The sequence below is a fragment of the Oncorhynchus keta genome, chromosome 28 (genome assembly GCF_023373465.1).
Source record: "Oncorhynchus keta strain PuntledgeMale-10-30-2019 chromosome 28, Oket_V2, whole genome shotgun sequence".
NCBI lineage: Eukaryota > Metazoa > Chordata > Actinopteri > Salmoniformes > Salmonidae > Oncorhynchus > Oncorhynchus keta.
Window position 1 is genome coordinate 14431306 of NC_068448.1, and position 13295 is coordinate 14444600.

Consider the following 13295-nt stretch of genomic DNA (forward strand, 5'->3'; position numbering starts at 1 on the left):
CTGATCGACATTAACCATCAGGACAACGAAGGCAACACAGCACTGATGATCGCTGCCCAGGCCGGTAAGCATTGCAATAATATGCTGGCTAGCTTTGGTGAGCATATCATATCATATCATATCATATCATATCATATCAATAGAAGCGCCTATTCCATGATCTGGTAGGGGTCACAGCATTATACTCAGGGGTGTAACTGGAACTAAATCAACTGGGAACTTAATAATCATAGTCAACGGCCATTCAGTTACAACACTTGTTAAAATGTTCCCCTGAAGATTCCCACCCAATTCCACTGGTGATAACAACTATGGCAACTTAAACCTTCCTAATAACAGCCCCTCTCTCCACCCAGGCTACATCTCCATTCTAAACTTCATCCTGAACTACTACCCTAAGATAGACCTGGAGGTGAGGGACACCCGGGGCTTCACTGCCCTCATCAAGGCAGCCATGCAAGGCAGGGTAGACTGTGTGTCTTCCCTCCTCATGGCCGGTAAGTGGCTATAGTCAGTCAAATCAAGAATTGGAGTAGTCATTGAACAGAAGTCTTTGAGTGCAGGGTTGGAAGGACTTCCAAAGACTATTTCCATGGGTTTTCCTTTTCCAAGTGGCGCAAAAACCCTCCCTCTCCATACTGACAACTTCCTAACTGATATCTTTAATAAGTTTATTCTCAAATCAGTAGAAGCACAGTTACTATGGTGAAATGGGTTATCAACTTATCATCATAGAACTAGATTGACTATTGTATTATTCATTTGGTTTCTATGGTTACTGTGAATGTGTTAAAGAACATTTTAAAAAAATAGTGCACTATATAGGGAATAGGGTGCTATTTCAGACACAGACACAGTGTATGATTATGACAGCCATTTAGGTGGAGAAGGATGATGACGCACATCTATCTGAGTTCAAGGGTCAAATCTGAGGATGTTGGTTTTCTATTCTCGTCTTCTTGTCTAATCTGGGACTAGCTTTTTGGGTTGCAGGCTGGATTAGCTTTGTGTGGATTTACCAGGACTGATAGAGACATGGCTGTGGTAACACCTATTAACGCTACATAAGTCAAAACAGGTCACCATCAAGTCACCCTACTACCTATTCTTATCTGTACCACAGCAGGCTGCTGAGGGGAGGACGGCTCATAATAATGGAATGGAGTGAATGAAATGGTATCAACCACATGGAAACCGCGTGTTTGATGTGTTCAATACCATTTCATTATTTCCGTTCCAGTCATTACAATGAGCCCGTCCTCCCTTATTAAGGTGCCAATGGCCGTCTGTGATCTGTAGACACAAAAAACAGCTTTGGGTGTAATTTGTGTTACGTCCACATGCCTTATAATGCATTCCTCTTCAGCTGAGTAAATGCTTGAGGACAAGCCTCTGTAATAGACACCATCCAATAATGCATCCAAGTAAATAATTAAGAACTAATTAACCAAATAACCTAAAAGCGGCAATCAGCACTAGAAACATTGTTTCAACTGCTGATTGTCCCTTTAATTGAAACCCTTGATTCTCCTGCTTCAAACTGGAGATGTTCATAAACACATACTGTCTAATTATTAGCCAAACAAATAGTGATAGTTCTCCTCTCCGTAGCCGCCGGGCTGTTCAATCCGGCCCTGGCAGGCCAAAACATTTCTGTTTTTTTGCTTCTACCTGTAAATTGGATTCACCTGGTGTCCCAGGTCTGAATTGGTCCCTGATGGAAGTGTTTCAACCCCACAGAACCAGAATTGAATAGCCCAACTCAAAGTGTATTGCTGTTTATGTTTATATCCTCTATCTCCCTCCACATTTTACAGTTCCTTCACTGGCCACTTAGTAGGACGATTACATTGACTTGAATTTTCTTTGAACTGTCAGAGTACATGCCTCACACATTACATTATAAAAATCTAATCTTGATCAGTTTCCCTCATTTCTTTAGTGCCTAACCTTGTTGCCTAGCTCCTGTGATCATTTTGGATGTATGTTCATGTTTCTCTGTCTCCCTGCCTTTCCCGATGTCCAGGTGCAGATATCAACGTAGTGGATGAGGTCCGGGGGAAAAGCATCATGGACTGGGCCCTGAAGACGGGTCGCTTCGAGGTCCTGCAGCGTCTCCGTTTTCTCCAGGCGCACCCCATCGCCGAGCAGTTCTGCGACAGCTACGTGATAGAGTGGCCCGAGCTGAAGGAGCTGGTTGCCAAAGGTTAGAGAGGCAGGCCAGCAACCAGAGGGTGTCGTTTACAATCCCTGCCCCGGCTGGGAAAAAGCTGGTGGGCATTTGTCCAGTAGCCTGCTGTTGTAACCTATAAACTGCTCCAAGGGCGCTGCACTGCGGCTGACCCATTTATCCAACCTCTCCATTGGGTGTGCGTAGAATATGTGTGTTTCTCTATAGTGTGTCTCTGTGACAATAAATCTGCATCAAACTGTATTGCAATGCAACAAATGTTACTAGGTGTTCTACATAGAAGTAATCTTCTATCTTCTGTCTTCTTCTAAAGCCATGATCCCCAAAACACTGACTCAACGTCTGAAGGACAGCCTGACCATTAGCTTACCCAGGGACCCTCAGGACAACGGAGTGATGGACCACCTGGTGAAGATGACCACATCCATCCACAGCCCTCTAGTCTCCACTGGCTGCCGGCCCCTCTGCCCCACAAGCCCCCCCGAGCTCGGGAAGAGGCGCCTGGCCGTGCCGGAGCTGATGGAGAAGCACAGCAGTAAGGACCTGGAGGAAAGCTCTGTGTGTCATAGTAACGGTGTGAAATGTTCCTTCAAGCCTGCGCCAGCGTCGTCGAGCCCCTTCTCACTCGCCAACTGCTGCTCGAACGCGGAGTGGAGGGATAGTATTCTCTCGATGGCTGCCAGCGGCGTCCGGAACTTCATTCCTTGTTCCATTGCCCACCGGAACTCTGTATTCCCGTCTGGTTGCATCCCCAAGATCACCTTCACCAAGTCTCAAGACAAAACACCCAAGAAGGCGAAGAAGGCGAAGAGACACAAGGGTCACCTGGAGCCTCCAGTCTGGAAGTACAAGGCGGAGAAGCAGGAGAAGAAAAAGGAAAAGGAAAAGTTGGAGGAAGAGAAGCAAGCGCAAGAGAAGGCACTTAAGAAAGCTAAGAAGAAGGCAGCCAAGGTGGCGGCCAAGTCAAAGGAGCCTGCCAAGGCAAGTTAAACTGCTGTCTGTAAAGTGCCACAGAGTGGGAGCACAGAACTCTGGGAAAATAGAGCGACCTCTGTGCTGTCATCAGACAGAAGAGGAAGTGAGACACCCCACTCGCAGTTTTGTTTACTGATTGAATGAAAGTCAATGAACTGAGTAGACCAGACCCAGCTGCTATTGCATTGGTGTCCATGGGAGACCCACCCCTGTTAAGTAGACCATTTTTTTCAATGATAAATGGCCTGAGAGAACTATCTTGATTTATCCACCATCTTTGCTGTCATCTGCTACTAACTGCATTGTATCCACTGTGATGATGTCATATAAGACGGACAAGGGGACAGCTCCCCTGTGGTGGCACCTGCCTGGGGTCATCATGGAGGCTCAGTTGCAGCCCTACCTTGGGGCCTCCAATAACATGGGTGGAAACTAGCATCTAAGCCGGACTAAGTCTAATGGATTGACTGTTGTTTTTCCTCTCTGCTGGGATATGTGGCTGTAAAGACTGCAATGGCCTGGACATTCCTAGACATTATTATGTGGAATTCTATTTTTCTGTTTTAAATTATTTTGTTGATTTATTTATTTTAGTTCAGTTGTTAAAAATATCAGTAGAGTTTGTTTGGTCTTCCATGTTCATAACTAACCAATCGAAACTGTGAGGGAACCAGAGCCATAGCAAAGAAATCTCTAGTTTCTGATAAGCAAGGTACTTCCTGAAAAAGAAACAGGACATTAACATGAGTTAGGCAAATGATTAGGGAGGATTATGAACAGGGTTTCAGAGTTGCCTGTTTGATAAACCTCATGGTCAGATATAGCACAACCAGACCTGGGGTCAAATACAATTTAAAAGCATTTCAAATGTTTCAGCTGTGCTTGAGAGAGCTTGCCTGTTGATATGGAAACAATATAAAAGTCCCAAAAGTGCAAACCACACCCAACTGGCACTCCAGGCAAGCTAAAGCAAACACTGAATGTTTTTGTAAGATTTTGAATAGTATTTGAACCCAGGTCTGACCACAACGCACGTCTGAGTTCCAATCTGCTCTGTGCTTTGTTTTCCTATGTACTCCAATTAGCAGTCTTCCGAAAGAAGTAGATTTTTTACTGTTACCGGTGAGAGGACTTTTATCAAGAGTAGGAATATAATATCAGGGATCCCCTCAGTTTTGATGAGGCTCAGGTATTTAAAGATAAACCTGAGTGGCGTATTATTATGCTGCACAAACCTGATCAGTTACAAGAAATTGTTTGTTGATCCAGTTCACAAGTTGTGATGGAGCTGAAATTTGAAGTATGTTATTCAGTAGGAATCAGCTTCTGTCCTAATAGTATGTGATGGTTCTTTTTAAATAACATCATCATCCTCGTCAAGGATCCAGAAAATCGTATGTGTAGTGGCTTTTGCCAGTCAAAAACCATTGATGTGTCAGATACGGCTCCTACAATATTCTATTACAAAACCAAACATTAAAACGTTTAAAAACACAACATCCATGTGACTTAGTGATGATCCTTCTTCCCCCTATATCCGATAGATTTAGCAGCTTTGGCTATAGGCTAAGCTGGGTTAGTGTGTGAGCTCAGTGAGCTTGTTAACTGGTGCTATTATAGTCACAGTCAGATCAGACAATAACCATGTAGCCTAACCATAGATACGTATGTAACCATGGGGTGTAACCATACAACCTAACCATAGATACATCTGTAACCATGGGGTGTAACCATACAACATAATCATAGATACGTCTGTAACCATGTGGTGTAACCATACAACATAATCATAGATACGTCTGTAACCATGGGGCGTAACCATACAGCCTGACTATAGTCAGTACTTTCAGTACTTTCAGAAAGTATTCACACCCCTTGAATTTGTCCACATTTTTTGTGCTACAAAGTGGGATTCAACTGGATTTAATAGTACATTTTTTTGTCAACGATCTACACAAAGTTTTCTCATATCAGCCATTTAACTCTGTAACTCGTTTAAAATCCCCATTGGCCTCATGGTGAACTCCTTGAGCGGTTTCCTTCCTCTCTGGCAACTGAGTTAGGAAGGACGCCTGTATCTTTGTGACTGGATGTATTGATACACCATCCAAAGTGCTACCATGCTCAAAGGGATATTCAGAGTTGGCTTTTTTTTACCCATCTACTACAGAGCCTAAATATAGATACATCTGTAACCATAGTGAGTAACCCTACAGCCTAAATATAGATACATCTGTAACCATGGGGAGTAACCATACAGCCTAAATATAGATACATCTGTAACCATGGGGCATAACCACACAGCCTAAATATAGATACATCTGTAACCATGGGGCTTAACCATACAGCCTAAATATATATACTGTACATCTGTAACCATGGGGCGTAACCATACAGCCTAAATATATATACTGTACATCTGTAACCATGGGGCGTAACCATACAGCCTAAATATATATACTGTACATCTGTAACCATGGGGCGTAACCATAAAGACTAACAATACGTCTGTAACCATAGCGACTAACTATAGATATGCATGTAACCATGGGGCGTAACCACACAACCTAACCATAGGTAGCGGCATAACCCAAAGGATGCAATACATGGGAGGGGTAATGTCCACTCGGCCAGTAATCCTCCAAGTCATTGTGCAGATCTCTTTTGTACTTAAAACTTAATGGGGCTTTTTTGTATTTTACCCCCTTTTTTCTCTCCAATTTCATGATTTCAATCTTGTCTCATCGCTGCAACTCCCCAATGGGGTCGGGAGAGGGTCGAGTCATGCGTCCTCTGAAACATGACCCGTCTAACCGCGCTTCTTAACACCCGCACACTTAACCCGGAAGCCAGCTGCACCAATGTGTCGGAGGAAACACCCCAAGTACATCCCCCCCCCCGGCCAAACCATCCACTAACCCGGATGACACTGGGCCAATTGTGCGTCACCCTATGGGACTCCCGGTCGGTTGTGACACAGCCTGGGATCGAACGCAGGTCTGTAGTGACGCTCCAAGCATTGCAGTGCTCTTAGACCGCTATCTCCAGACCATAAATATCAGTCTATAAATAAACAAACAAGATCCATTTGGAAAAACAAACAGACAAATAGGTAGGAGGAATAAGATTCAAACTAAAGCAATCATTTTTAAATTTACAAAAGACACTCATCAACTTTTCATGTCAGTAGATCAACCTACCAAGATAGAACCAATGAAACTTTCTCAATGTATCTCTACAATATTTGTCTCAGTTCCCCTTTGCAGTTGGGGAACTAGTCAATATACAGTCTACATCAAAATAAAAGCCCTAAGGAGGTCAGAGAGAGACCATAGTAGCACCTTTTACTAAAGACTGAGTCTGCCTCCAAAATGGCAACCTATTCCCCATGTAGTGCACGAATTCTGACCAGAGCCCTATGGGCCCTGTTCAATAGGGAATAGGGTAGCATTTGTGACTGGGAGTCCTCAGACAGGAGATACATACTGTATATCACAGACTGTTTATGCTTTTCCATGATGACTCATGTTTTCTATAACTTAGAAAAATGGCTGCACGGCACATTATGTTACTGTACAAATGCACATTTATGTTTCACAGGTATTTTCATTCAGGATGTGCTCTACTTTAAAATTTGAAAAGTGCTCAACTTCTTGTAGAAGCAGACATTGCCTGACTCTCTATTCTATTGAATAAAATCCTAAATAGGTTTTAATTCTCCCTCCTGTCTCTGTGAGATTATGGCACAACAACAAAACAAACTGTGCTGTTGTGCTGTCCTTAGAAATAGAATGATATCTTTCTATTCTTCTGGTGCTGCCTAGCTGGTGCTGCCTAGCTGGTGTTGCCTAGTTGGCGCTGCCTAGCTGGTGCTGCCTAGCTGGTGTTGCCTAGCTGGTGCTGCCTAGCTAGGGCTGCCTAGCTGGTGTTGCCTAGTTGGCGCTGCCTAGCTGGTGCTGCCTAGCTGGTGTTGCCTAGTTGGCGCTGCCTAGCTGGTGCTGCCTAGCTGGTGTTGCCTAGTTGGCGCTGCCTAGCTGGTGCTGCCTAGCTGGTGTTGCCTAGTTGGCGCTGCCTAGCTGGTGCTGCCTAGCTAGTGTTGCCTAGCTGGTGTTGCCTAGCTGGTGTTGCCTAGTTGGCGCTGCCTAGCTGGTGCTGCCTAGCTGGTGCTGTCTAGCTGGTGTTGCCTAGCTGGTGCTGCCTAGCTGGTGTTGCCTAGTTGGCGCTGCCTAGCTGGTGTTGCCAAGCTGGTGCTGCCTAGCTGGTGTTGCCTAGCTGGTGTTGCCTAGCTGGTGCTGCCTAGCTGGTGCTGCCTAGCTGGTGCTGCCTAGATGGTGCTGCCTAGCTGGTGCTGCCTAGCTGGTGCTGCCTAGCTGGTGCTGCCTAGCTGGTGCTGAAAGAATGTTACAAACAACCCAGATCTCAACATCTCACAGGTTAATTTTGGGAAGGAAAAAGACATGCTGCTGATCAAAAATAACATTTTGCTCTCTCTTTGCTAAAACAGTTGATTTGAGGGTTACCAGCTGTGTGTGTATCTGTACACAGCCCAAGAGGATAGATTAAGGGCCATGAGAACAAGAAATTCACATTACTGAGAAGAAAATATCTCACCCACGCTTCAGTGTAATTCAACGTTCCCATAAAGGAGGCAGCCATATTTGGATCATGGGGGGAGATCAACAGTTCAGTATTAGATAAAGTGTTCCACTGGATCTAGATAGCTACATTTAATAGATTTAGACTGTAGGCCTTGCAGACTTCCTTTTCTAGGATATTTCATAATGACCAAAGCTGGCCAAAATGGTGCAATATTTCCCAAAGCTCTAGGTTCGAGCCCTGAATGCTGATTGGCTGACAGTCGTGGTATATCAGACCATATACCATGGGTATGACAAAACACATATTTTTACTGCTCTTATTACATTGGTAACCAGTTTACAATGGCAATAGCAATATGGCCAATATACCACGGCTAAGGGCTGTGTCCTAGCACTCTGTGTTGCGTCCTGTAAGAATAGCCCTTAGGCGCGGTATATTGGCCATATTGCTATTGCCATTGTAAACCCCCCCCCCCCCACACACACACACACACATAGGCCTAATAATCAAGTTAGAATTTATGTTCAAGAGCAAAAATGTTGTCTGCTTGATCTTGCTGCTTGGTCTCCTCACCACGCGCTCTCACCACTGGTGTCCCCCAGGGCTCTGTTCTAGGCCCTCTCCTATTCTCGCTATACACCAAGTCACTTGGCTCTGTCATAACCTCACATGGTCTCTCCTATCATTGCTATGCAGACGACACACAATTAATCTTCTCCTTTCCCCCTTCTGATGACCAGGTGGCGAATCGCATCTCTGCATGTCTGGCAGACATATCAGTGTGGATGACGGATCACCACCTCAAGCTGAACCTCGGCAAGACGGAGCTGCTCTTCCTCCCGGGGAAGGACTGCCCGTTCCATGATCTCGCCATCACGGTTGACAACTCCATTGTGTCCTCCTCCCAGAGCGCTAAGAACCTTGGCGTGATCCTGGACAACACCCTGTCGTTCTCAACTAACATCAAGGCGGTGGCCCGTTCCTGTAGGTTCATGCTCTACAACATCCGCAGAGTACGACCCTGCCTCACACAGGAAGCGGCGCAGGTCCTAATCCAGGCACTTGTCATCTCCCGTCTGGATTACTGCAACTCGCTGTTGGCTGGGCTCCCTGCCTGTGCCATTAAACCCCTACAACTCATCCAGAACGCCGCAGCCCGTCTGGTGTTCAACCTTCCCAAGTTCTCTCACATCACCCCGCTCCTCCGCTCTCTCCACTGGCTTCCAGTTGAAGCTCGCATCCGCTACAAGACCATGGTGCTTGCCTACGGAGCTGTGAGGGGAACGGCACCTCAGTACCTCCAGGCTCTGATCAGGCCTTACACCCAAACAAGGGCACTGCGTTCATCCACCTCTGGCCTGCTCGCCTCCCTACCACTGAGGAAGTACAGTTCCCGCTCAGCCCAGTCAAAACTGTTCGCTGCTCTGGCCCCCCAATGGTGGAACAAACTCCCTCACGACGCCAGAACAGCGGAGTCAATCACCACCTTCCGGAGACACCTGAAACCCCACCTCTTTAAGGAATACCTAGGATAGGATAAGTAATCCTTCTCACCCCCCCTTAAGATTTAGATGCACTATTGTAAAGTGACTGTTCCACTGGATGTCATAAGGTGAATGCACCAATTTGTAAGTCGCTCTGGATAAGAGCGTCTGCTAAATGACTTAAATGTAAATGTAATGCTTTATTATGTGCTGTAGCATTTACAACAGTCGATCTTCAACTCCCACACTGAGAGACACCAAAGCCACATCTGTAACCCTTTAACTGCAGTATTCAGAGAAGCCAGGCTACATGTGGAGAACCAGAGGAGTAAATAAGAGGTTATCCAGAAACAGGAGAACCAGAGGAGTAAATAAGAGGTTATCCAGAAACAGGAGAACCAGAGGAGTAAATAAGAGGTTATCCAGAAACAGGAGAACCAGAGGAGTAAATAAGAGGTTATCCAGAAACAGGAGAACCAGAGGAGTAAATAAGAGGTTATCCAGAAACAGGAGAACCAGAGGAGTAAATTATCCAGAAACAGGTTATTATCAGAAACAGGAGAACCAGACCAGAAACAGGAGAACCAGAGGAGTAAATAAGAGGTTATCCAGAAACAGGAGAACCAGAGGAGTAAATAAGAGGTTATCCAGAAACAGGAGAACCAGAGGAGTAAATAAGAGGTTATCCAGAAACAGGAGAACCAGAGGAGTAAATTAAGAGGTTATCCAGAAACAGGAGAACCAGAGGAGTAAATAAGAGGTTATCCAGAAACAGGAGAACCAGAGGAGTAAATAAGAGGTTATCCAGAAACAGGAGAACCAGAGGAGTAAAAACAGGAGAACCAGAGGAGTGGTTATCCAGAAACAGGAGAACCAGAGGAGTAAATAAGAGGTTATCCAGAAACAGGAGAACCAGAAACAGGAGAACCAATAAGTGGTTATCCAGAAACAGGAGAACCAGAGGAGTAAATAAGTTATCCAGGTTTGCCAGAAACAGGAGAACCAGAGGAGTAAATAAGTGGTTATCCAGAAACAGGAGAACCAGAGGAGAACCAGAGGAGTAAATAAGAGGTTATCCAGAAACAGGAGAACCAGAGGAGTAAATAAGAGGTTATCCAGAAACAGGAGAACCAGAGGAGTAAATAAGAGGTTATCCAGAAACAGGAGAACCAGAGGAGTAAATAAGAGGTTATCCAGAAACAGGAGAACCAGAGGAGTAAATAAGAGGTTATCCAGAAACAGGAGAACCAGAGGAGTAAATAAGAGGTTATCCAGAAACAGGAGAACCAGAGGAGTAAATAAGAGGTTATCCAGAAACAGGAGAACCAGAGGAGTAAATAAGAGGTTATCCAGAAACAGGAGAACCAGAGGAGTAAATAAGAGGTTATCCAGAAACAGGAGAACCAGAGGAGTAAATAAGAGGTTATCCAGAAACAGGAGAACCAGAGGAGTAAATAAGAGGTTATCCAGAAACAGGAGAACCAGAGGAGTAAATAAGTGGTTATCCAGAAACAGGAGAACCAGAGGAGTAAATAAGAGGTTATCCAGAAACAGGAGAACCAGAGGAGTAAATAAGTGGTTATCCAGAAACAGGAGAACCAGAGGAGTAAATAAGTGGTTTGCCAGAAACAGGAGAACCAGAGGAGTAAATAAGTGGTTATCCAGAAACAGGAGAACCAGAGGAGTAAATAAGAGGTTATCCAGAAACAGGAGAACCAGAGGAGTAAATAAGAGGTTATCCAGAAACAGGAGAACCAGAGGAGTAAATAAGAGGTTATCCAGAAACAGGAGAACCAGAGGAGTAAATAAGTGGTTATCCAGAAACAGGAGAACCAGAGGAGTAAATAAGTGGTTATCCAGAAACAGGAGAACCAGAGGAGTAAATAAGTGGTTATCCAGAAACAGGAGAACCAGAGGAGTAAATAAGAGGTTATCCAGAAACAGGAGAACCAGAGGAGTAAATAAGAGGTTATCCAGAAACAGGAGAACCAGAGGAGTAAATAAGAGGTTATCCAGAAACAGGAGAACCAGAGGAGTAAATAAGAGGTTATCCAGAAACAGGAGAACCAGAGGAGTAAATAAGAGGTTATCCAGAAACAGGAGAACCAGTATGAGAGCAGGTTCCAGCCAGACTCAACACAATGATGGGTGGGAAAATCTCTGTAGGGCTTATCTTCCACTTGAATCAGGAACAAGTTAGGTTCATAGGCAGGCTACGTACTTTATTGAGAGGAGGCGATGGGGTTGTTTGTGAAGTTATTTCAAAGTGAAAGACTGACGCCTAGTGTTCCAGACCCGAGCTTAGTGTTTTCGATTTTCAGTGAAAGATTTTTGCCCGAGATAAAGCGTCACTGCGCCGCTCTTGCGACGAGACAAATCTGGTCAACTTGGAACGTATCTCTGACATATGTAGGAGGTTCCCATCAAAGTTTCTTGGATGTTCAGTTTAGAGGTTTTTTTTATTGGAGAAGAACAGTCTTTTTTTTAACAAAAAGTTAAGAGGAGCACCAAAGCATAAATAGCCCACTGAGCTTGATCCCAATCGAAAGAGTAAAGGATCTAGATGAGGAAAGATTTTAGGATTCAGTGTTTTACGTCTGACTTGGGATCAGTGGACGTAAAAGTACAGTTACTTCCGAGCTGTGTCACAAGAAGGAGAAAAAATAATAAAATTGATTGAATAAATAAATTATGAATAAAGCTATTTTATTAGATGCTAAGAACTATCTCCAGATCATAAATATCAGTATATAGAATAAACATTCGATACCAATTAGGAAAATCAAACAGACAAACAAACAGACAAACACCTGTGACTAAAGCCTGAGGTTACCTCCCAAATGGCACCCTATTCCCTATGTAGAGCACTACTTCTGACCAGAGCCCTATGGGCCCTGTTCAATAGGTAATAGGGTGCCATTTGTGATGCACCCCAGAGACTGGGAGTCCTCAGACAGGATGTACATACAGTATATCACAGACTGTTTATGCATTTCCCCTTGTGTTTTTTATAACTATATAAATGGTTGCACAGCAGATTATGATACCACACCGAAGCATATTTTTTTATGATAGATATTTTCATTCAGGATGTGGTCTTTAGTTTCAAATTAGAAAAGTACTCAACTTCTTTGGAAAGAAATGGCGGTCGGCTGTCAAAGGAAAACATTACTCAGACTTTCTCCATTCTATTGAAGTTCATCATATAAACAGGATTTCATTCTCCATCCTCTCTCTGTGCGATTATTGCACAAAAAACAAAGACTTTCAGCATAGCCTGGAAAGAAAAGAGACAAACTGGGCAGCCCAAAGAAATAGAATGAGATGTCCTTGTGATTTCTGTAGTGTTGCCTGGCTCTGAAAGAATGCTGAGAACAACCTGGATCTCAACCTCTCACAATTGTAATGTGTGGAAGGAAAAATACATGCTGCTGATGGACAAAGGAAGAGCATATTGCTTTATCTTCCCTTAGACTGTTGGTGTGAGGCCTCCCAGCTGTGTAGCAGCTGTACATAGGCCTAGAGGATAGATTAAGGACCATCCATGTGAACAATGAAGGGAACATATATTACACCAATGAAGAGAGATATCACTCAGGCTGTTTTGTTAGCTAGGGTGACCTGGTTAAAATAGTGAAATATTTGCCTAGAGCTCCAACTCTCCTTTTGAGGAGGATATGAGCCTAATATAGTAACATATTTGATACAATGTGTGTTCAAAAATAGTTATTTGTTGCTGTAACACAACAGAGGAAGGAGTCCGGATACCAGCTGTAATACCACTGACATCATCATCCATGGGGGTAGCAGTAGGGGCAGGGAGCAAATGGACAGGTTATGTCCCAAATGGCACCCTATTCCCTATATGTCCCAAATGGCACCCTATTCCCTATATAGTGCAGACCCAAAGCCTGTAACTCTGTAATGGCAGTATACAGAGACGCCAGGCTACAAGTGCGAAAACCAGAAGAAAAAATTAGATGCTTGTCAGAAACAGGAAAACTGCTCTGAGAGCACATTCCAGACAGATCCCTTCCAGGACAATG

General features: G+C 44.2%; 1 protein-coding gene across 1 annotated transcript in view; it reads left to right on the forward strand.

Annotated features, from left to right (window-relative positions):
• Positions 1–6875, forward strand: part of LOC118360670 (photoreceptor ankyrin repeat protein-like) — an 11150-nt gene extending 4275 nt beyond the window's left edge. Inside the window, exons 3-6 of the mRNA XM_035739959.2 lie at positions 1–64; positions 357–497; positions 2027–2206; positions 2505–6875. The exon at positions 1–64 is cut by the window's left edge and continues 66 nt beyond it. Of these exons, the coding sequence (XP_035595852.1) occupies positions 1–64; positions 357–497; positions 2027–2206; positions 2505–3181 (1062 nt within the window). The 3' untranslated portion in view covers positions 3182–6875. The remainder of the gene's footprint in view (positions 65–356; positions 498–2026; positions 2207–2504) is intronic.
• Positions 6876–13295: the final 6420 nt, after the last annotated feature.